Source organism: Echiichthys vipera (genome assembly GCF_963691815.1).
Source record: "Echiichthys vipera genome assembly, chromosome: 13".
NCBI classification, from domain to species: domain Eukaryota; kingdom Metazoa; phylum Chordata; class Actinopteri; order Perciformes; family Trachinidae; genus Echiichthys; species Echiichthys vipera.
The window spans coordinates 12,211,782-12,236,565 of NC_139838.1; the positions used below are offsets into that span (position 1 = coordinate 12,211,782).

At 39.8% G+C, this 24,784-nt stretch overlaps 1 protein-coding gene across 1 annotated transcript; it reads right to left on the bottom strand.

The window, feature by feature from the left end:
- Positions 1–23,082, bottom strand: angpt2b (angiopoietin 2b). Its single transcript, XM_083925619.1, has 9 exons — positions 22,187–23,082; positions 17,314–17,469; positions 15,962–16,083; positions 12,291–12,523; positions 11,652–11,776; positions 8,415–8,516; positions 3,861–4,027; positions 671–801; positions 1–432 (listed from the first exon to the last, which is right to left on the bottom strand). Exons 1-9 carry the CDS (start codon positions 22,502–22,504, stop codon positions 272–274), a joined length of 1,515 nt encoding a protein of 504 aa, XP_083781745.1. The 5' UTR covers positions 22,505–23,082; the 3' UTR covers positions 1–271.
- Between the last annotated feature and the right edge of the window lie 1,702 nt (positions 23,083–24,784).

The window sequence follows — 24,784 nt, forward strand, 5'->3', positions numbered from 1 at the left end:
TGTTCAGTCTTTAAAATATAGCCTAGGAAACTTTTGTGAAAAGATATTGTTGGTTGAATTTCTCACTCAGGAATTCACTAAGACCACAGACATTTTCTGAGAGGCCATATGTATCCGTGCAACTGCTAAAGCCCCTCTCCACGATGTCCAGAAGCCATCAACAGTCAGTAAAAATTTTCTCCTAAAATATACAATTTCCTGGATATTGTTCATAACATTTATCTGAGGCGACATTTACATCATAATCTGACATCATGAATAAGCCATTCCTTCAGAAGTCTGCCGGACGCACCATCATGGTTGTCATGGTAGCCATCAGATTTGGACCCTTCCAGTAGTACCACTTAATGCCGTTGTAGCGAACCACACTTGATGAGCTGGGGTAATAAATGCCATTCAGGTTGGATGGACCGCAAGCCTCAAACCACCAACCTGGAGAGGGAATGTGCCACAGAGTTCAAGGAAAAAGTCTGAATTAATTAAATCCAAGCTCATGAAATTTAACACCTAAGCGTACAGCTGTAAGTCAGCAGTTACTTTATATTGGCACAGAGGGACAATGAAATGCACTTTGGGCCATTCACAAGGGGGTGGATAGGAATGTTTAACAGGAGGTGTTACGAGGAGAGACAGATTGAGACAGCGGTAGAAGTTGACGGAAGCTGCGTACCTCCAGATGCGAGCTGGGCGCACTTGCATGTGCAGCGGTCATTGTCTCTGTCCTTGGTGCTGAACTGGGTGCCAGTGTGGGTGAGGCTGCTGGTACGTCCAGCTGTGCCACTGAAGCCCTCGACATGGAGGCTGGATTTTTTGAGTATTAAAAGAGCAATGAATTTCAACAAAAAGCTCAGCCCCTGGCACTTCTATTCATTATTTAAAGCCATATTTGGGAACTTTACTTTTTGTTGTCAATGAGTAGTTATTGCCCAAAAACGGTTTGAACTTCATGTCCTTCTAAAATGTTGTCCGGCAGATGAATCTTGGTACTGCAATATTTATATCATTTGGATGACGCTTAGCATTCTCTTCTTTGCATGTTATGTTCATTTTGCACCAAAGTTCTGGATAAAATAGGAAAAAATAAGTACTTTTTATTTCTCAAGTATTACATTCATTAAAATAGGCTTTACCTTTTTATAGATTGTTTATCAAAGTACCAGAAAACTATATATCCTGATACATAGTTATTCAGATATAAAATGACCTATATCAGGATATAATATTTTGCCAATATAGTCCAGTCTCGAGCGACATTAGGATTTAATTTTGGCAAACATAGCAAATACACAGCATCTTAAAGAGACCATTCAGCTAAACGGGGGAGGTCTGTCTCTATGATGGAAGTCCCCGGGGAGACGGGGCATCAGAGATCATGCAGACATTTTCAGGGGTTGTGGAACAACACGTGTAAAGCATCATCGTCATCTCAACACAATGCCCACATTGCTATCAAATAGACCTGGATTGAAATAGTTTAAGTGTCTCTTTAAGAAGGGCAAGACCCAACGCTCTTCTCTGTTGCAGCTCCATTTTGTCATTTTGAGTCAGTGTGGAGCTGGGCCATGTGCAGAATTAAAAAAAACAACCTATATCAATTATTTAACAATCAGATTCAATAAAGATAAATAAGAAATAACCAAAGACATTGAATTATTATAACCGCCATGGTTCTAACCACCTGTAGACTACTGTAGGAGATCATAGCCTGTTCAGTATGTGGACATTACTTTTCAATACAAGGTACCATCTCCCCATAGATACCATTGTTGCCTGACATCAATACAAAAACTAACATACTGAACTTCTCATTATTTCTCCTCCATGCTGTGCTTTGTGAAACAGCCCAAGCAGTCTGAAAGAAATCTCTGCCCTAGTTAAATTGATTCGCTCAATTATTTTCATGCAGCGTACCCAGCAATGGAGTCTATGTGCTTGCGTGAGTGTGTGTACTGGGTTGCAGAGAGTGAACGAGGAGGTCAGCCCTGCTGTCTGGCCTCTCTTCTGCCCCGTCATTCTGTCTAGTTAGTGCCGGACTCTCCCCTGAGTTATGTGAACCCCCCTCCGTAACCCAGGGCACACTGTCTGTGATGACTAAATGAAGAATCCTCCTCTTGAATTTGTAAGTTCACAGGGCAGGGCAGCACATCATGAGGGGACAGCGAGAGTCACATGACAATGCTCGGTAGGTTGAAGATGGAATAGCAGACAGGCTGTAATAATACATGAGGGGATATTTCTGTTAGAAGACTTAACTTTTCTCTTCATGATTGATCGGCGATGTGGAGGAAATTAAAAACTATCAAATTAGACAGGATGACAACCGCAGGCTACAGGATATCCTATTGGAAAGAGTGGACTGCCAGCTTTTCTTACGCTACATAACTTTTGCATTAGTTACAACTTCCAGATGTATTAGCTCAGACATTCGACCAATACCGCAGACCACAGGCTAATCCTTTTCAAGGTGCCTGTCTGTTCATATTATTATTGTATCCTTTAATGACTAAAATACTGTTACATTACAAGAAATGCCTGCCATTGTTTTTACTCCAAGACTGCCTGTTCTTGGCTACCTGTGGTCTGTCATACTGATGATTAATGTATGAATAATGTTACTGAATTTTAGTTGAAGACCTCCATGTTGCTCCAGGGAGCGCAGTGGATGCAATTGAGGAGGAGGATTGCTCTTGCTGACTAGCTGCATAGCACCACGGCTCCGGCTTGAGAGTTTTAATATAAACCCACGAAGCCAGCGTCTCAGGCATGCTAGTAAAGCTTGTACATATTGAACTAGTTACACAGAACATGATCTCAGAGGCAGCAAGCTACAGATGTGATTATATTCATTCAGGTGTTCTACCACACACAGTGTAGCCTGCAGCAAAATTGTGAAACATTCCGTTTCATCATGCTCATTATGTGGAACAAACTCAGGCAAATACAATTTGCTGCACTATTAGGGATCTGGGAGAGCATACACTAACATATGATATGGGTGATTTTTATGATTTTTGATCTCTCAGAGCATCTGTCTCTATAAACTTTTACAAAACAAGGACAAATTCCTGTAAATTTAGGTGAAACTTAAACAGAACTATTTAAGTGTATATTTTATTTCTGTCTGTTTTTGTAGGAAACACGGCTCCAGCACACCCACGCATAATGTTGTTAGTGATTGCAGGGTTGCCGAAGAGCATGGTTCGAGTTGTCAGTTCCTGGCAGGGGCAGGTATTGACGGGCGTTCCTGTTATACTCCACTGGAGGTGGCTTCCCTCGTGGATTTTCAGGGGCAGCGGTGACGGGAGAAGAAAAATGGAGGCAGATGAAAGTGGCTGCATGCCCTCCGCTGAGCTCATCATTTTGAATGCCATTCTTAAAAATGTAAACAATGTATAAAAGTGGTTCTTTAACTTTGGTTGGTCAGAGCTAAGAAAGCTTTGAGAACGAGAAAATAGAAAGGAGTTTGAACTGTTGATAATGGTTTATAATCTGTCGTGGTAGGAAGAGTCTTATCCCCGGAGGGAATGCAATGATGGAAAGGGTGTTACTGCATTGCAATTATGCCTTTCACAGTATGAGGCTCTTGATAAAACACCTAACTGAAATAAAGGACCTTCATTATAGCCCCAGTCATGTTTGATTTCTGACAAAGTGAACTACTTGAATTTGGAGACCTGAGTGTACAACAAGCGTTTCAGTGTTCTGCCGTATCTTATGCTATCAATTACACAATCAAACAGTTTTGGATAATTGTATGATGAATTAAAATATTGAATTTTGATCTAAGCACTTCATTGTTGCAAGCCGGAGTAAAGCTTGCATGTTCAGTTATGAATTAAAATTATATTTAATGCTACTACCTGTAGTTGTTGCCCTCTCCGTCTATGTAGAAGCGATCATAATGTGAGAAAGCTTCATTCCCCTCTCTGTCTTTGAGCTGGACGTGCAGACTGTATTCCTGGGAGCTGGTCAGCTTGTGGATGATATCATTTCCCAGCCAGTGTTCCCCAGACGGCTCTCCAAAGCCCTGGATCAGACACAAAGACACAGAAACAATGGAAAAAGAAAATAATCTAACAAGGGGGGTGATTTTACTAGGGATCTAGAATTAATATGAAAATGGACCTACATTTTAGAAGTCACATTTATCATTTTGATGCCCTAAGACAGTCCACTGAGTTTATGAAGTGAAATAGTCAACTCCCAAAGCAAGGGGTCAGTCAATTGAGACGTTTTACTCCTGCAACTCTAACAGTAAAATAAGAAAAAAATCAACTTTATTCATCCCACATCAGGAAAATTCACTAAAAAAAACTAAAAACTGGCTTTGTGGACGGATCAACTATTTGTTTGAACTAGTGAGTGGACATGAACATACATTTTCTGTTATATTATATTCTGTTAATTATTGGCAATGGAAAAACAACACTCAATAAGCACCACAAATATATAAGACTTACAGGAATAAATTAACTGACATCATAAGAGGTAGCAAACAGTTATATTATAAACAAAAAAATATATGAAAATACAAACAATATAATGGGGACATGGGACACACTGAATGGTTTAGTTAAACAAGGATTGTCAAAGTCGTCATATCCTGATTACTTTACTGATGAAAAAAGTAGACAACTACAATATGAATGACATAGTTAACAAATTTAATACTTTTTTTTGTTAATGTAGGGACTGAGTTAGCTGCTGGAATTTCAGACTTTGGAACTGAGGAATGCGTTTCAAAAATTAAACAGAATCCATTGTCGCTTTTCTTATCTGCTGCAAATGAGCTGGAAGTGACTAAAATTATATCAAAATATAAAAGCAAGACATCTACTGACTGTCACAATATCAGCATGATGCTGGTTAAGAAGGCTGTGTTCAATATTGTAAAACCCCTAACTTATATCTGCAACTTCTCCTTCCAGTCTGGTTGTTTTCCACAAAAAATGAAAATTGCAAAAGTAGTACCACTCTTCAAAAATGATAACAAACACAGTTACACAAACTATAGACCAATCTCTTTATTGCCTCAATTTTCAAAACTTCTTGTAAAACTTTTTAACTCTCGGCTTGAAAAGTTTCTTGAGAAACACTAGACAATACATGAAGGTCAATATGGTTTCATAGCCAACAGAACCACATCAATGGCAATAAAGGGAAGCAATTGAAGAAATCACAAACGCATTTGATCAAAAAAAGTTTGCAGTGGGTATCTTTATAGATCTCAAAAAAGCCTTCGATACTATTAATCACTCGATTCTACTCAGTAAGATGGGGAAATATTGAATTTGTGGGGTAGCTGGGGATTGGCTGAAAAGTTACTTGACTGGAAGGATACAGTATGTTAAAATGTGGCATTACATATCTGGAGAACTTGGCATTGCTTGTGGTGTGCCCCAGGGGTCCGTGCTAGGACCCAAATTATTGAATGTTTATATAAATGACATTTTCAATGTATCTCGAGTATTAAAACTTCTTTTTGCCGATGACACAAATATATTTTACTGTAGCAATAATTATGATGAACTGGTGAATAATGTGAACAAGGAACTAAATATAATTAAAAAGTGGATGGACATGAACAAACTATCCCTCAATATAGAAAAAACAAAATCAATGATGTTCGGCAGTCTAAAATGTAATTCCGACACTCAAATTATTATCGAATGTATCAAAATTGAAAATGTGAATGAAAATAAATTCTTGGGAATTATAATTGATAATAAATTGTCCTGGAAACCCCACGTCAGATACATAAAAACTAAAATCTAAAAGCCTCTCGATTTTAAATAGAGTAAAACCATACCTTGATCACAATTTAATCCGTACATTATACTGTACCTTGGTACTCCCATACTTTAACTACTGTGTTGAAGTGTGGGGAAACACGTACCAGAGTACTATTAACCCAAACCCATAAGGTTGGGTTTCTAGATCACACTCATGAATTGTTTATCCAGTCCAAGTTACTAAAATTTAATGATCGTGTAAAATATAATACAACTGTAATCCTATATAAAGCTTTTAATAAATTATTACCAATTCATCTACAACACCTGTTTTCAATTCGGGAAAGAGCCCATAATCTGAGAGGATATGGAGACTTCACACTACCTAAAATTCGAACTACTCGTAAAAGCTTTTGTGTATCTGTTCGAGGTGTGAAACTATGGAACAGTCTGGACGCACACCACAAGCAATGCCAAAATATTCACAGATTCAAACTTGTATACAAACATCTGGCCTGGTCACAATATACAGAGAGAGGGTCTTAATTGTTCTGTACTTCTAGTGTGTTATGTATTTGTCATTTCCTTACCATTGCTGGTATTGTCTATTACCATTGCTGGTATTGTCTCTTATCATTGCAGGTATTGTCTCTTACCATTGCTGGTATTGTCTCTTACCTTTGCTGGTATTGTCTCTTACCATTATTGGTATTTGTCTCTTACCATTGTAGGTACTGTTTATTCATTACCATTGTTGGTAATTGTTGTTACTATGTAACTCTAATGTGTTACCTATGGTAACTCCAATATGTTAATATTCAAACTGTTACTTTTTATGTTTAATATAGTGCACAACTTTGTATGAAATTAGTCGAAAGTTGTTGATAGCCCTGTGTCACAGTGAAGCTGATTTTTTGTTTAATATGTATTATGGGGGTAGGATTAAATAAGTTTTCTTCTTCCTACTCCCTTTCAGGCAACTTTTTTGGTTTATTTATTTATTTTTTCCCTCTTATGAATGTTAGCAATATATATTTTTTTTTTTTCGGAAACTATGATGGACAAGAGGTGACTTGTGCCCAATGTTTAATGTGTGCCTGAAATGAATAAATAAACAAACAAATAAACAAGAGATCTTGAGATCGAAAACTGACTTATTATATCAGGTAAATTTTTTTAGACATTGAGCTCTTTAGCAGAATTGTTGCAATTTACATGCAGATCATGCCCGGTAAATATTTGTTCTTTCAGCATGTGTTTCTAATGTGCTAACAGGCTAATTAGCATCTTGAATCCATCTTGAATTTGTCAGAAATGGTTTTGCTGTGGGAATGAATGTTGCCAATCCAAGGAAATGATAATACTGCATGATAATAATGTGACTTCTGCTAATGGGTCTCGCAGAGAGTTGCAGTGTACGAATTGTCACTTGTTTGACTGACGCAAGCGAATGTGAGAGTTGAGTTAAATCAGCATAGGTTATCTGACAGTCGATAGGTGTGTGACAATCCTATTTTCAAGGCTGAGCCATGAATAATAAAACTGCAGATATTAAGTATTCTTTTTCAGTCTAACAGAAGGACATTTTCTCCTTGTTTACCTCTGAATTCGAAGTCGCTTTGTCTACCTGTCAAACTCTCTCTTTGTTATTGGTCTTAAATGAGAGTGAATATATAGTGAGAGCCTCGGAGCATTTATCATTTGGCAAGCAAGGCCCGGGTGCAACATTTGATCAACACTGACCACAGTTTGTGAGAATATGGAGTGTGGACCGAGTCTGTGAAGCATTTCAGTACATACGTACGTTATCTGCCACCTACCCTGTGCTCCCACGCCCCAACTGGAACCAAATATTTATCCTCCACTTGTAAAAATATTGTTCTTGAAAGAGTTTATTTGTCTTTTTTTGTCTCTCTTTTTCACTCTTCCTGTTTGCAGTCACAGTCCTCTCTGTCTTCTATTTCCTATCCAAGCTGTGGCAATTGATTTGTTGGCGTGGGTGAGAGACAAATTGCTACTCTGTTCAATTCCAAACTAGCCTGACTCATTTGTTCTGTGTGTAATTTAACACCGTCGAAAAGGCTTCCAAGCATGTTTTTCTCTCTTTTACTCTATTGCACGGAAACAATATCGATTCTATCGAGAAAACTTTTTATGGTTCCAAAAAATAATTATCTAAACGCAAGTACAAACAAGCCAAGAGGCAAAGGTGCTTGATTCAGCCAGAATGGTGGAGCATCTTTATAGTCTGTCGTGTCGATTGTGTTATATCAGTGTTTTTCAGACCTTTAATATAGAAATCCTGCTACCTTCAACGCCACACAATTATTTTTATATGCAGGAACGCTATTAGGATTAAAGATTGATGCAAACTACAGTGCTTTATGGGTGATTGAAGTACATAACGTGTGTGTGTGTGTGTTTGTGCATGAGTGTGTGGGAGTGGAATGGGGAGGGAAAGAGAGCAGGTGCAATAACATGGGGGGTGGTAGAGAACACGAGGGCGGCCAAATACAACAACCGCAGGTCACCTGGGATCACAGGCTTGCCGGTATCCCACGCCTCTCCATACAATATCACCAGCGGGCAGTTATTGGAACCTCCTGGTCAGTCCCACAATACTGACCCATACTACCCATACTGATAATTATGCACTTCAACCCAACCTGGTGAATAACTCACCGTTTTGTAATCTCTCCACCCACGATGGAAGGATAAGGAGCCGTTTCTCCGATGCTGCAGTACCGTCCACCCACCCCCGCTAGTCTTCATATCACAGAACACCTGTGGAGATGAAGACAAAATTACAAGAAGAAAATGTGTCTGAAACAAAAGATGTTGATTACAGCAGTCACATTGTTTGGCTTACTAACTTTTATCTTGATCAAATCAGGAAACTTTTGAACTATGAGCAATAATTGCAGTGAACACAATACATACCACAATGTTGCCATATTATCACCTATAGCAACTACATTTGCCACAACAATTGTACACATTCACCAGCTACAAAGTGTTTATTTGGAGTTTGGAGTTTTTAGCCCCATTGTGTTAACCAGATAGTCCCCAGCAGTTGTTTGGCACTGGGCCAGAAGTTTATTGTAGGTACACATAATAATTTCATCCATTGTTAATATAGAAATATTGATTAGTAACTTAGTGACTTTAAACCGTAAAAAATATAGACAAAATCCTTAAAACTGATCCTAAAAGTTTGGCCATTTAAAAAAAAATTAAAACAAGACTTTAAACATGTACTGTCTAATTCAAATATTATATATATATATAGCTTTGGTATCATTAACATATTAGTACAAATATAGAACATTTACTCAAACAATATCCAGCCTTTTCCCATTTTTGAGTTTTAATTTCCGAGTTGTTTATATGATAAAAGTGGAGAGAAAAGTAACAAGAAATGACATGAAGATACAATGGAAAAGGGCAGCGTGCGCGATTCTGCAGCTTGAAAGTGTATTGGTTTCATGGTAATAGAAAGGATCAAAGGAACAAAACACAGGCACTCACAGATGAATAGTCCTCTTCTTAACTGTGGGCAATAAATGGTAATGAATTTATTTTGCCCACAATAAATAAGAAGACTATTTATCTGAGTGCCGGATGTTTTGTTTCTAAGATATTAAATGAAGAAATAAAAGTCACTATATTCTTTCTGTGATTTGAAGGATGCCTTCCTCAGGAAAGGGGGGGGATCCAACATTTCAGGGTGTCATGCAATGATATGACCCAGGTGGGAAGGAAAACACATCAGCAATGTTCTCTTATCCCCTTGAGTGGGGGGTTGAGGAGGAGGCATTTGCGTTTTTGGTTACACACACTGTTTTCTTGGCTGCACATTTTGCCACATGTAGATCTGTTTGGGAGAACAAATAGGAATGAATTGCACTCATTCATCTAGTGACAGAATTTGAAATTTAGACTTGTCGAGGGACTTGTTTTACATATTCAAGGTGTTTGACTGGACATATTCCAGCTCCCTTTGGGTATTATGATGAAATGGCAGTGAATTTCTCCCGTGGGTGGTAAGATTAGAATCTTTTTAATTGAACAAGTGTATTCAGTGTCCATTCCTTAAGGCCACTTTCTCAGTTTTCTTAGGCACTATGTTAGAATCTCTATGCAATGTTGTCACTTCCAATTATAGATATTGTCATGGCAGTTCTTTCTCAATAACAACCTCTACAACCTGCAATGTGGTTCATTGCTGATGAAACTAAATTGATTTGCTTGGCCGGTTGAATGTTGCCCACAATATAAACACCCTGACATGTCTCCAAGACTCAGGCGGTATGGAAACTGGTATGTGGACAGCATCCCGAGGGGTCTCTCTTTTTCGACTGCTCAACTGGCTCTTTTCTGCTAGAAATGAAATGAGAGTTTCCAGCACTTTTCCAGAATAGGACAGCTACATTAAGGTTAAAAGGCACTCAGGTCCTTTACCTCTGAAAACAGAGCAGAGATGCAATATGCTGTGATTATCCTCTGGCACATAAGGGCTAACGCTCTGGCCTTGAAGGCATCACACCGAATACAAAAACAGAGTCTTGAAATAGATTAATTGAAGTCATTCCCAAAATGTGGTCGTTATTGTGATTTAGACCAGGTCCATATTTAATACTCCCAATTGACTTATTAGCCAGCAAGAAGTCGGTTAAAGGCCAAATCCATTTGGATAAAATGCAAAAATCCAGACAATTTAAGCGTTATGATTATGATTTTCATAAAAGATTATGCTGAGGATATTATTTGTAAAGGGCTTTCAGGGGACACAATAGTTACTTCACCCTATGTGTTCAGAGAAAACCCCTAATGTGTTTAATGTTATGAGTCAGGTGCAGATCTAGCTCTCAAACGCAGGCACAACAGAGTTATGAAACAGATAAGAATCAAGCTGTTCCAAACTATGAATTATTTGGTTCACAAACACCATCATTATTCACAACCTTGGTGATTTAAAGTGACATAGATGGTTAAATAACAGCCTCATATAGTTAAATCTGCGTTTCCCACATATGGAGTATGCTTTTTGTCTCTTGTCCAAATGTGGAAGCCTGCTATCTACCTTGAAAATAGGGCAATTTGTATCTGCCGCACTTTCAAGGAGCCATGCAGATTGCCAACCACATTAGAATTAGATGGCATAGATTGAAAGTAGCAATGATTCTGGGAGTACTAACTCACATCAGTGGAAGCGTACATAGGCACCAGTTGGCAGGAAACACATGGCACCAGTGCCTAACACCTGGCTGCCTTGCCCAAAGGAAATGAAGAGGAAGAACAGGGGAAAACAGAGGCGGTGGGAGATGGTGCCAACCCGCAAACTAGACTGAAAGTAATGTATAACAAAATAACAGTTTCACTTCAATCGTTCTTTCTCTGTGATTAGTGTGAAGATCCCAGCTACAGCTAGCTGTGATTTTAAGAAAAGATAGCCTGCTGGTTGATGGCATGGTTGAGTTAGCAAGGGCTATCTACTTCAGGTCAGTGGAGGGACCTCTTAAGCTTTTCTGACTTTGCATTCAGCAGCTCACACTCACTCACCATGATGCCTGCAGGGCATAATGCTCCTGTTGCTTATTATTAGCTCTCTGTAACCCAGCATGGTGTTTCCATCAACCTTCAGACTAGTTTGTCTTTTCAGTGTTTTCTGCAGTCCAAAAATGAATGATAAGCTCTGAATGTTATTATGTACGTGTGTGTGTGTGTGTGTGTGTGTGTGTGTGTGTGTGTGTGTGTGTGTGTGTGTGTGTGTGTGTGTGTGTGTGTGTGTGTGTGTGTGATATCCCAGTGCTAAATACTTAAAGACAGATGGTTCAAATCTCTCACAAGAGTTTCATGTCACAGTCAGGTAGGTGATATTTGCAAGTAAAGGCCAATGACCTTTTAAAGCCTCAATACCTTGACAGTCTGCGTAGAGTTAGGGAGTTGTATGATGTAAATTCCACTCTCTGTCACTCCAGATCGTAGAAGCTCTGCACAGTCCCTGAAACTAAGCGGCTCCTCCTTGGGCATATTGGAGATTTCTGGAAAAACAAACATGCAGGCAGTTTTATTCATAGATGGCAACCTTATGGGTTTTGCACTTGCAACCACATATGTGAGTTATCTTATATTTTAAACTCTGGCTTAAGTCTGTGATGTCTGCAGTGCATGCATGTATACGTGTGTCTGGAATTTGGATTACAAGCTGTTCTTGATTATATTTTTATTGTTAAATGTTACTTTTTTATTGCCTAAATCACAAACCCCATGCTTGTTAATTAAATTGCTGATACCCCTTTTTGCCTAAATTAAATTCTGGTGTTTATTGAGGCTATTTCTTGCACTAAGGAAGTAATGAATCATAGGAATGCAATATATAATGGTATGCCAAATACTAGTGAGTGAGTCAGTGCTCTGTCCTCTATTTCACAAGAAATATTTGCTCATCTGTTATACCTTCAGATTTTTTTCTTTATGCAAATGTATATCTTTTGTTTAAGATAACTGCTGTTGGCTCGACAGTATGCTCAAAGACAGTATACCACTCAGCCTTACCATTGCAGTGGTTGACCATTGCCAGCAGCTGCTGAACAGTGTCTGTCAGTGCGGCTTGCTGTCTCTGCAGTAAGGTGCTGTTGAGCGTGGAGCTGCCCAGTTCACCCTGGAGTTGACTGACCAGTCGACTCTGCCTCTCCAAAAGCTCTTGAAGCTGCTGCTTTTCGCTCTGTAAGCTCTGCAGCTCCCTCACATACCGAGACTCCAGCGCTAAGAGCCTCTGGTCCAGAAAACTAAAGACAAACAGCAAAAAATCAAAACAATACTCACTTATTTTCCCTAAGATACCAGTGAAACTTACTATGAAAACCACATCTAAAGTGTATTATAAGGGCATTGATTGTGAGTTGTAATGCTTAATAACTAAACTCATGAACACATATACTGCCTTCTAATGCTATACTGTATACCTACTCTATAGATGTGACTTATAATAATTTATAAATCTAAGTGTCTTATGGATGCTCTTGACTACTTAAAAACTACAGGTTGACAAATGGGGCTTTAATATATTATGACTACCTATGCTCACCTCAATAATGAGCTGTAGTGAACATTCATAGTGGGCTGTAATGAAGCATAGATTATTTTTTAAATGCATTAAAATGTATCACACTCTACTCACCACCAACAATAAAACACTATGATGAACCATGCATTATTATAATGTAGATGCACCAATATGTACGTCACTTTAGTGACATACACTAATGACATGATGCTGCATGGGCTATTATAGTAGCATACTCTGAGTCCTTATTACAGCTGAACATTGGGGTGAGTATAGGTAGTTATAATGTATGATACGCCCCAGTCAACCTCTAATTCATAACTAGTCAAGAGTATCCAGAAGACACTTATACATCATTATAAGTCACATCTATCATTTTTAATGAATGTTGATACAGTGCATTAGAATGCATTATGTGTAGAGTCATAGAGCATTATGAATGCATTCTAATTCATTATGAATGCCCCCATAATGCACTATAGTTGTGGTCTTAATAGAATGCTTTGCCAAAATATTTTTACAGTGCACTACACAAAAGTAAAAATAAATAATATAACCCGTTCTCCTCCAAGCTTGTGACATACAGACACTTTGTGAAGACCCCTTTGCGTCACTTGTCACTGGGTAGCCCTGCGCATCCAACTATAACACTTTAGTTGCTTTGGTTGCCGTTTTAAAAACAGGGAACACATGGTTAATGTTGTGAATTCAAACAAATCTATGTTAGGTTAAGGTGTTGTTTAGTGTTAGGAAACAATTGTGAGCGGGGTTAAAATAAGTGCGTTTGTAATTACAGTGACGCACTGGACACAAGGGACACAAATCTCAGCCTCCTGTGTCTGTGTTATCCATCCACCCAACCTCCTCTCTACACAGACTTTGTTGATCTGAGCGTCTAATTATGCCACAGATGGATTTACAGTAGACAGCCCGGTGCATTTTAAACAGACAGTCAGGGGTGCCTTGTAGCCTACTGTACGTTGGTATCAAGTGTCAAAGGCTCTCCACAAAACATTTGTATTTGACACTCAGGGAATGACATAGTGATGCATAATATGATGATATAAGTATTGAAATGCTTTTGTATGGGTGGCAAAATATATAAGAGAGTGGGTGCAGGTGGAGAATCCATCCATTCAACATTTACCTTTCTCAGCGGAGGTGGCACAAACTTGCACATTTACATGACGATGACTAATAGACATCAGAATGACAGTCTCATTGGGCTAACATCATATAAACACCTGTACTGCAGCAACAGTCACAGATGGGGCTGCACGCTAAGCCTCTCGATCATGGCCATGAGACAACAAACTAACAGCGTGTGTTTGTGCGTCCACGAGTGCCACAACCCCCACCTCCAAATGAAGATCATAAATTCCTGCAGTCTGATCTTTATGGCTGTGACTAACGACTGTGCAGCAGTTATTTATTGAAACAATCCAACCACCCAGATTGAACAAGCTACTTTTCAACCCTGTGCACACATGCAGCCACTGCAAGCATTAAACATGTGTCTGCAATCTCCCACTTTCGGCAGTGTGGCCTGGATGGAAGGCTGGATCAAACTAAATAATTTTTAACATCACTTCCATTTCATATTTGATTTGTTGGGAAGCACTCAATAAAAGTGGTAAAGCAAGCCAACAAATTGTTCTCTATTGTGCGTAATTTACTTCATGGAACAGTCAAAGTGAAAAGTGCAGCGGTCCGGCCTGTATTAGGGAAGGTTTTCGTTGCCATTGTACTCTATAGGGGAATTGTTAGGTCTATGTAGATCATAAATAAGTCATAGAGTGTGGTCTTTACCTAGTTTGTAAAGTGTCCTGAGATAACTTTTGTTATGATTTGGCACTATAAATTAAATTGAATTAATTAAACCAGCACAGCAATGTTTTAACAGTTAGAGGGGTTGACAGAGCAAACCTGGCATTTTAGATCACACCTTGGGCAATTAAACTGTTATGCTTATGATCTTAAGATATTTATTATTATTGTAATGTATATTACCATTGGACTGCTCTCATCCTCTCTCTCTGCAAAATGCTGAACTTCCTGCCAATACTATTTTACATGTAATGCCTGTGAAAACAAACATGTCTCCCTGCTCTCTTTATTTGGCAGCAGCTCAAAAACTGTGCTCTCAATGATCAGCAGCGGTAGTCCCCCATAACTACCACAGTTCCCCTTTTATTCTACAGCTGTCTGGCGGCAAATCTACTATGACCTTTCTCATTTCATGCGTCCGGTCATGGTGTTTACCCTCATGAAGATATATTCATTTATTTGCGTGTCAGAGACATGTCACTGACTTGAAGGACGAGGGCCAAAAGGGCAAAGTGGGCCCAGATGTGTAACAGTTGTTTAGAGCTGGGGCACACCATGTACAGATGGATGGAATGATAAACAATCAGATACAAAGAGGATAAAACACTCGCTCCCTCTCACACCACCCAGCACCCTGTTCTTAACCTCTGCTGACCGTAATTTGACCATGTGTTCCTGGAGAGAAGAATGGGAAACCCCTCCTAACATGCACTGCCTATTCACTGGCAAACACACACACACACACACACACACACACACACACACACACACACACTGTTACACAATGCACATTATATTGTTATGTTCCCTATTTTTCAACAGTCACTGCATGCAAAGGGTTTTCTCATTTGAATGGACATATACAGCATATTACACTTCCGAAGTCCTTTATGTTTTGACACCCAATGTCTTATAGCTTTTTCCCTGAGAAAACATTTTTTGTTGTTCAGGAACAGCTCAGGAAGAGATGTCTGTTGTGTTTCCTAGAGCAGCCACACCAACTCATTTGGAATCAGTAAAGGATAAGCAGCAAAGTGAGCAAAGAAAATAGCGCCACCTACGGAAACCAAAGCCTCACTAACAAAAATACAAGAAAAAACACGACAATGTGGTCTCGACTAAAAAGGTGGTCTGCGAGGTGAAAAGCAAAACTACCCACATAAATGACTGCAGAACATGACCTTGTGATGAAATCAGAGAATAGTACTTAAAGTAACATAATAGATCTGAGAATGAAGTGCCTAATGCACAGTAAAATACCCAGGAGCAAACACACCCTGGTAGTCCTGCAGTGCCCAGTAATGTACTTTTTTGGAAATGTGTGTGCACTCACCTGTTTTTATCACTGAGGCGTGAGATTTCCTGAGTCTGCAGGAGAATATGTTTCTCCAGACGGTTAGTGAAGAGCGAGTACTCGAGCAGCTGGATCTCCAGACGACTTGTCTGGTTTAAGACCTATAGATTGATCAAAACATAAGAATATCTATCACAGTTTGTAAGGGTGGGGGGGGGGGGAGGTGGGGGGGGGGGGGGCTGACAGTTTGGTTCATATCCCGATATAGGAGTCACGGTTCAGTGCGAGTTTGTTATTAGCACTGGTGTCAAAGACAAAAAATCCTCTTGCTGGGGACTGAGGTAACATTTTCCCCACTGGCAACTTAAAAGTATTTTCATTATGAAATGAGGAATATTACAAACACCTCTGCAGTACACTGTAAAAATACTAAAACACTTTTCCAAAAGGCAACAGTTCACAACAGGCTAAAAAACTGACAAGCATATCTTATGCTATGAAAATACATAGAATAAAACTTGTTCATTAGGAGGGGTGTTTCTACCCTGTGGCTACATTTTCAAAGCACAGAAACATTTATCATCCCGGTGATTAGCACATGGTCGATGCCGTCGAATGTGCGTGAGAATGTTTTATGTGTTTCCATCCACATCCCCCACACATACCTCTTTCTCCATTGCTGGTGTTCGATACGAATACAGGACCCATTACAGCCCTGTAGTATATGCATTGTTGAAGAATGGATGGGAGTGATGAGGGGTAGTGATGGAAAGTTCGATTGGGGGGTGATTCCTAAAAAAAGCACCCTGGGAGATAATCAATGTTGCGTAGTACATCACAAGCCTCATAATAAACATTCTTTAAGCTTACTATAAAAACTTTAGCAACAAATTATCTCACATGCACCTGTGACATGTTTTGAAGTGCAGATGAAACAAAAAAACTGAAACAAAGCAGCTCAGATATTTGTACAGGTTGCGGTTTCATATCAAATTTGATAAGAGAAAAAGAAAGCATGAGGACCAAAACAGCCCAATCTGTAATAACAGCTCTGTTGCCTGATTGAAGATACATCTGTGTTGTCCTACTGAGCTTTATGTTTTAATTGGCTTGTTGTCAGACACCGAGCTCACTCATAGTGTCAATCATAGACTGCAGAACCAAATACCAGCTGTTTTTAAAGCGGCTGCAGCCACCTTTGGACATGGCTTCTCGACGGGTTACATCTCATTTACATTTAATTAGCTATTCGCCAAGTGTTTCGTATGTGACACCATTTGTTTTTGCATGGGTGTGACCCCCCCCCCCCCCCCCCCCCCTCCCAGTTGTTCATTTGGATTGGCTACAAACCAGTTGTCTCAGGCTCGTCAAATGCTTCCTGATGGGCTCACCTGGGTCTCAACGTCTGTCAGTTTGCGGGTCTGCTCGGCTGATTGGCTGAGGAGGTTGGTTCCCATTTCCAGCATGGCAGCTGTCTGGGTGTGTACTGCAGTTCTTTTCATTTCCTCCATCCCAGAGCGCATATTCTCCTGGATGAAGTTCTCTAGCTGTACAGAGAACAAGCAGACTCTGGGAATATTATCCAGCATATCAGATTACCCAGTTTCATTGTGGTGATAATCATATTTTGGAAGGTAATACACTTACTGACAGCTTGATACAGTGTGAAAGTAGAAACCTTAGAGTGATCTGTCTTTTCCACCTCAATCTTTTCAGTTACTGTGATGGAGTCATGGTATATAGCACTCCTAGTAAACTTGCAGTGTCTTGCTACGCATCTCTCCATCTGCAAGTCTACCTCAGGCTTATACGAAAACCCCCACATTAATAAAAGTATGCAATGTATGGCCTTTACAGTGGATTTTCAAAAAAGCAGTAATGATATAAACCATCATGATATTCATATTCAGGACTTCAGGGATATTCGCCTACAATCTGTAATCAATCACAAGGTCATAGAGAGAAGCCATGGCAAAACCTGTCATATGTTGCAGAGGGAGTAAAAATAGAATGGCATCCATCTTGCTCCAATAAATAGATTTTCTTATTAATGTGGTCGGTTTGAGCAAATGGCATCTGGAAGACAAATTTGGCTTTCCCTGCCATGAACGATGGAATTTTGTTTGACGTTAAACGGGCAATGGCCTGTGCCTCGCAATAAAGCAAAGTAGAATATCGAACTGGAGAACATTAATATTTATGACTTTGGAGGGGAGAAAAGATCAGACTTTGCTCATTAAACAACATGACTGGAAAATGAAGTATCTAAGGAGAAAGCATTCAAAAGTAACCAGCTAATGAGTAGCTATTCACAAAAATCGAAGATAATTCAATGAGACTGCAATTGTTTGTTTTTTCCAATACAAATGCCCATTTCAGAGAGGACTGGGATTATGATAATACATTGCCACCAGAGAGGGTTTTTCTATATTTTATCCAGTATAAAATACTGATCCAAGTAGGCAAATAGAGATGAATATGCAATTAAATTGTTTGCCTGCTAGTAATGTTCCTCTCTTTGTCTCTTCCTTCCTATTGATCTCTCTCACTAACTCCCTCTTTGATTCAAACTCTCCCTCTTCCTCCCTCTTGCTCTATAAATCTTTCACATTTTGCTACTTAAGGACAACAGTCTAAAGAATCCCTCCATAATAAAGGTTGTGAAGAGATTACAAAGCGGATTAAAGCCAGCTCCAAAGGAAGAACCAAAGATCCTTGCATCCTAATCAGCCTCATGTATTGAAGCTGCTATCAGCTGCCTGCCTAAAGTGATCCTTTTACAGCCTTCTGTAATAGAGCTAATTTCAGAGGTCTTGATAGATTCACTCTATCTCCCTCTGCCAATTGCATTAATTTCTGCTCTGTCACACCCTGCACTATGAAGCCTGATAAATCACATTTGGGATGTAGCATAATTCGGTCCTATTGTATCTAAGAGAGAGTAGGGATCAGTGCTGAGGAAATCATGGGAGTTGTATCAGATGATATCTCTATTGTCAAGCAATAGACACATTTGTTCTCAGTAACAATAACAGAGGAGAGGGGAACATATGCGCAATGATCTAGCAAACGATTATGATGGACATCAGGATGGCTATAATTGTGCGGAACTGGAATGAATACGTTTCTATGAAAATGGTGGCTTGATTGATATCAGTGCAACACCATATAAACCAACTTTTCACCAGAGATAAATGTATTATTGGCCGAAAAAAATCTTCATAAAGAAACATAATCTTGCTTTCTTCTCATGGTGTCCAACAATGCACAAAGCTTTGGTTTTTGGTTTTTATTTCTGCCTCCAATACAGTGGACAAGAATGACATTTGATTGTAATGTCGCAACATTTGCAAAAATTCAAAAGCGACATCTCTTTCCAGAAACAACCTCCGTGGTACTCTGGGTGATCCACAGATCTGGCCATGGAAAGTTTTCATTGGAACTACTTTCTGTTGAAGAATTTGTGACATTGTGTTCTGATTATTAACTAGTAACCAGGACATTGTTTCTGCAAAGACATGTTCCTGATGATTTTCTTTCAAATACGGTGTTTCATCAAAGGATAGTAATGCCAGTTGACCCACCACTTTGGTCTCCACTGAAATATGTAAAAGATAGTGGATGGTAGGTTGATGAAATTTTGTGCAGACATTCATTGATCCCAGAGGAACCCTGATGACTTTTGTAATTCCTGACATTTTATCTAAGGCCATTGGTAGGTTAAAGTTTTCCAAGTCAAATATTATAAATAGATCATACTTTGTAGAGATATTTATTGTTTCCAAATGGTGTATCCTAATTACTTTGGCAATCTTCTGACTTTTCATTTAGTGCCATCATTTGTTGGTTTGAGTAAAACATCTGGAACAACTACGGGATGGATTTCCTCTACATTCACAAATGTCATCATGCTAACTAACATGTTTAGCATTGTTATAAGTTATCCGTGAAACATTAGCATATTTACATTGTCATTTGTGCTGTAGCATGTTAGCATGTGGACATTTAGCTCAAAGCACTGCTGTGCCTATGGACAGTCTGACAGCAAATAGCATGGCTGTCAACTCTTGTTTGAATGCACAACCATTCACCCCTGTCATAGTAGATGCAGATTTCACAAAACCTTGGCCAGATGAAACTAAAAATCTCTTGCCTTAACACCCAGAGAGGTAAGTAAGAAATTACGTTTTTGTAATTTGGATGAACTGAAACTTTCAGAGGTTTCTAAGTCAAAGGCCATATTTTGAGACTGTTCAAGATAGAGCAAAATATTAATAGTAATAAATATTACTGGGCTAGGAAATTGGATCACCTAAGGGTAGCCTAGCCACCTTGATCTCTACGCAATATTTCTGCATTAGTATAATCCGTACAGGTTCTTAAAAGCATTAACAAAAGCATGCTCACATCCCATTTGCCAATCCCTAAGGGCAGCAGAAGGCCAAATGGACTAGAAGGGGAGGTGGGGTTGGGGGGCTGTGTTGGGGGTCAGAACAAAAGAAAACAAACACTTGTTTCTTCTTGGAAACACCAAAGAAGGGATCTAGAGTCATATCATCCAAGGGGTAGACTTTGAGTGATATCGTACAAAGTTTCACAGTCACACCGACACACAGTTGCCTCAAGCTATCAGGCATGCATCACCAATCTCTCCCTGAACATATGCAGATTGGCTTAATGAGCTCCAAAAGGTGCTGAAAATGCTTTGCCATTTGGGGATCAAAGGTCAGTATAACCTTGTGCATATCTAAAAGAGGCTCTTTAGGGTGGTGTGCTGTGTTGATGAGGAAATCCCAACTACAATGTGATCATTTATGCATCACTTTGGCCTGTTGGGGGTAACTAAAGCTTGGATCTTTGTGTTCATTCCAGATGTTATGTAGAGGAAGTTTGGCAACAGCGCAAGATATGTGTCAGCAGTGAAAGAGAGAGACTACAATATGCCCAAGATGAGTACAATATGTGATGCTTTACAGACTGCATGCATGAATAATACACGCATGAGGTAAAGTGTGTACTCTCTCCACTCTCTCTTCTTCACACTGTCTCTAAAACACACACATGTGGTGTGGCCTCATGGGATGCTTCCCATGGAAGCTAGGTCTCCTGTTCATAGACTGAGCATCAGAACACAAGCGAGGGAATTAAGTGTGTTTTCATGTGTTTTTTGGGTTTGTGTCGAGAGAGTGTGAGCAAGATAGAAAAAAAGTTCTGCTGATCCGGCGGCCGACATGGCAAGGTGTGAGATGGGACACGTTCATCCATCCTGAATGTGCAGAACAGTCCAGATAGACGTAATAGAGAGGGATGGGGAGAAACAGAGTGTCAAAAGAAAAAAAGAGACCTGGGAAAAGAAAGGAAGGAAAAAAATACAGACAACTTTGTAGAGACTGAGAGTGGGGAGTGACAGAAGCACAGGAAGAGCTTTAATGCCCCATTTCATAAATCCTGAAATATAATCAACATGTTTGCTCTCGGGCAGCCAATCTAAACACTCGACACAAACCCCTGTAATCGGCCCGGGGATTACTGTATACCATAAATATTCTGTGAGTGATGCAGACAAGAATAGAGAGATGGGTGGAGAGGGCTGACATGTCAGTCAGTCTATCCTAGACAATAGCCTAACACTGATTCTTTGCCCTGATGACCTTAGAAATGAAAACACTATTGTTAAGCCACTTTTAATCGCATCATTTCTTTTGAGTCAGTCATAATCCACACTAAATGGAACGGCAAAGGCCAACGGCCTTGCTGAAATGTGTCTCCAGTAGATAAAAACTTGTTTTCACTGTTATATTTTTGTGTCAGCTGAGCTTGGTACACAGATTTCTGCCAACTTTGGCTTATAAACCAATGAAGTTTCTGAGCGAGTGTTGCCTGTGGGGGGACAATACTCATTTAAAAGGTTTAACTGCGTGAGACATAATTGGCACTGTCTGATATTAGCAAAGCTTATTTCATCTTGTCTTTCTCTTTTCGCATGCAACAGGGAGTTTTGGTACCCCAGTGGTCTTAAATACACACTCATCCACCAGGCGTTGACATGGAGCCAGTTATGCATACAGCAATCATCCAGGAAATCCCAGCTAAGCACTGAACTTATCAATAATAAAGGCTTGTCAACAGATGTTATCTGATGATGTACTCTGCGTTTTTTTTCGCCAGCATTTTGTTTGACGGTCCGCAGGCAAAAATGTGACGGGAAAAATACGAAAGAGGAAAGTGTTTTTGTTTTTTTAGTCAACAGTTCAGAGACCTTACCTTTTGGAGCCACTGGGTGTTATTCTCCATGGCACTCTCTAGATTTTCCAGCTTCCTCTCCTGCCAGGGAGGCCTCTCCTTTTGGGCCTTACCCGGCTTGGATTGGCCTGTATCAGGCTCTGCCTCGGGTGGGGAATCCCTCTGTAGGGTGTTGGTAACCTGGAAGTCCTTTAAGGGATGGCAGTGCTCCACCTCAGGCAGAATGAATGTGTAGCTGCAGGGGCCGTGCTGCACATGGTGCTGTTGGCGTTCCGAGCAGATCACGACGGCCAGCACGTAGGCCAGGTAGGCAAGGGTCAGGGCCAGTAGGTGGCCCATGTCAGGGGAGAGGTAAAGGGGAGGGAGGAGAGGGGAAGAAGGAGGTTGCTCCTCCTGGCAGAGCAGTGAGTCAGGTGAATTTCCCCTTCGATCCTCTCTTTTTCCTTCTCTTGTTAAAGTGTACCTCAAGACTCTGGCTCTGTCTTCCTCTCGTCTTTTCCGTCCAACTCCTGCTGCTCCTGCCACTGTTTTATTACTTTCTTTTATCCTCTCTTGGCTGGTCCTCCTCTTTTCCGTTGCATCCAGAAGTCTTCTTCGGCCCACTTCCTGCTACTGCTGGTCCTCATGAGGGCGGACAGAAAACACACAGGAAAAGGGGATTGCCTCCTATTGTAACTCCAACACTCCAGTCCAGGAAACCAATAGCAGACTTCCCTCTCACTATTTATCCTTCTTCTGAAAAGTTGCCTTCCTCATTGCCTTTCTTTTCAAGCTGCTTTAGTCCATGGTTTGGTCCAGAGGAGAAATAGAGAGGAGGGGTTGGAGTGGAGAGTGGCTTCAGAATGTTGGCTGAAGTGGTGAAGCTCTTAAAGTAGACAGAGAGAAAGTAGCGTACCTCTCCATACACACACAGACACACACACGCTCACACACACACACACACACACACACACACACACACACACACACACACACACACACACACCTCCTTAGCACATAATCACTCAACCACCCGTTCCTCTTTCACTCTCTCCCTCCCTCTTACGGTACTCCTGTTTGCGGGGGTTATAAAAGGGAGGCTACAAAAATACACTGCTCACCGCAAGAACTAGGAACTTTCTCTGACAACTTTTTTACCCCCTCCCACTTTCTCTTCCTTTTCCTCTCTCTATATCTCTTTATCTCTCTCTCTGAAATTCAAATTTTCTTTATTGGCATGACCTTAATTACCTTAAATACAATACCACAAAATCTTTTTATACAAGGTTTAAAATACATTTAAAAAAAAGTAGAAATATAATTAAAAAAGTAATAAACTAAATGTAAAATAGTTTACACTCAAGGTAGAGGAAGGAATTTTCCTTTTAGCTGTAAAGCATACGTAACAGGTGCTGAGGTTACCTCAACAAGCAGATTGGCATGTGAATGTGTATCATTCACCCACCTTTGGCCAGTGGCAGGTGCTAATTTCTAACCAGTCCGGAAAAATAATACACTTAATCCTAGTTTTCATTTCAGATTTAATAAGAAAAGGCTTCATGCTACCAAGTGTGATAAAGCCACCACATTGTTTTTGGAATGTACCACACTAAGGCTATATGGTCAAAATTAAATAGTTTAATGGGGGAAACCCTGATGATTTAGAATTGAAATTGTGACATTCCTGTACATTACGATACATTACAATACTACCTAGTATATTACAATGGGAAAAAAGCAATTGTTACAAATAAATCATTCAAAATAAAGTTATTAAAATGGGATAGCATAGCAATTACTTTAACAGTGCATTAACAGAACCATTAAAATAAAGAGATGACAACATTTTAAATGCGGGGCAGGATTTGAAAGAGTTGCTGTTCTGCTGGTTTTCCCTCAGGCTGTGACATTCTCTGACATATTTTGCTGCTTCCATGGCTATGTCAGTTAGTCTGCGTGTGTGTTGAATTGTTGATATCAGAGTTTTATTTTGGTAAATAACTTGGTTCTTCTTTTTCTTTTCTTTTCTTTTCTTTTTTTTTTAATAATCTGCAGTGCAGGGCCTCTGTCACTACCTCCTGTTGATAGGTGAACACTCTCTGTTTTCTCTGGTTTGCAATGTTTATCTGTGTCCACATCACAGTCTGTATTAATTAATGTGTGTCAAACTGAAATAGAAATCCCCTCTCTTCTTGAGGAATGAATAAGAACTATAGTGATACTGCAGAAATTGTGCCCTGTATATCTTTCATTTTTTTTAGCAGGAGAAAGCGTTTTTGGAAGAATCTGGCTTCTAAGCACCCAATTGTCAAGACTCAGTGGGCCTTTTCCCTGGTAGTGTTTGACTGACATCTGAGGGCCATGATTCACTACTTAATAGAGCATGGCAGACTCTTTACAACATTCAGCAGTTGGAAGAAACCATCTTGCTGTTAAATTTGTATTCCAGTTCCAGATGAAGCCAGGAAAGTGAGCTACCTTAGCTTGCACTCAGAAAGTTGAAGCCAGTTAGTCTAGCTTGCTAACATTAGCAATACTGTACTTCCACTAGACGCTCCTTTAATTCGTGTTATTTCAACACTTTCTGAGTCCCAAACAATATGCTGTTTATGTCACATTATACAAATAATAGGGTTATTA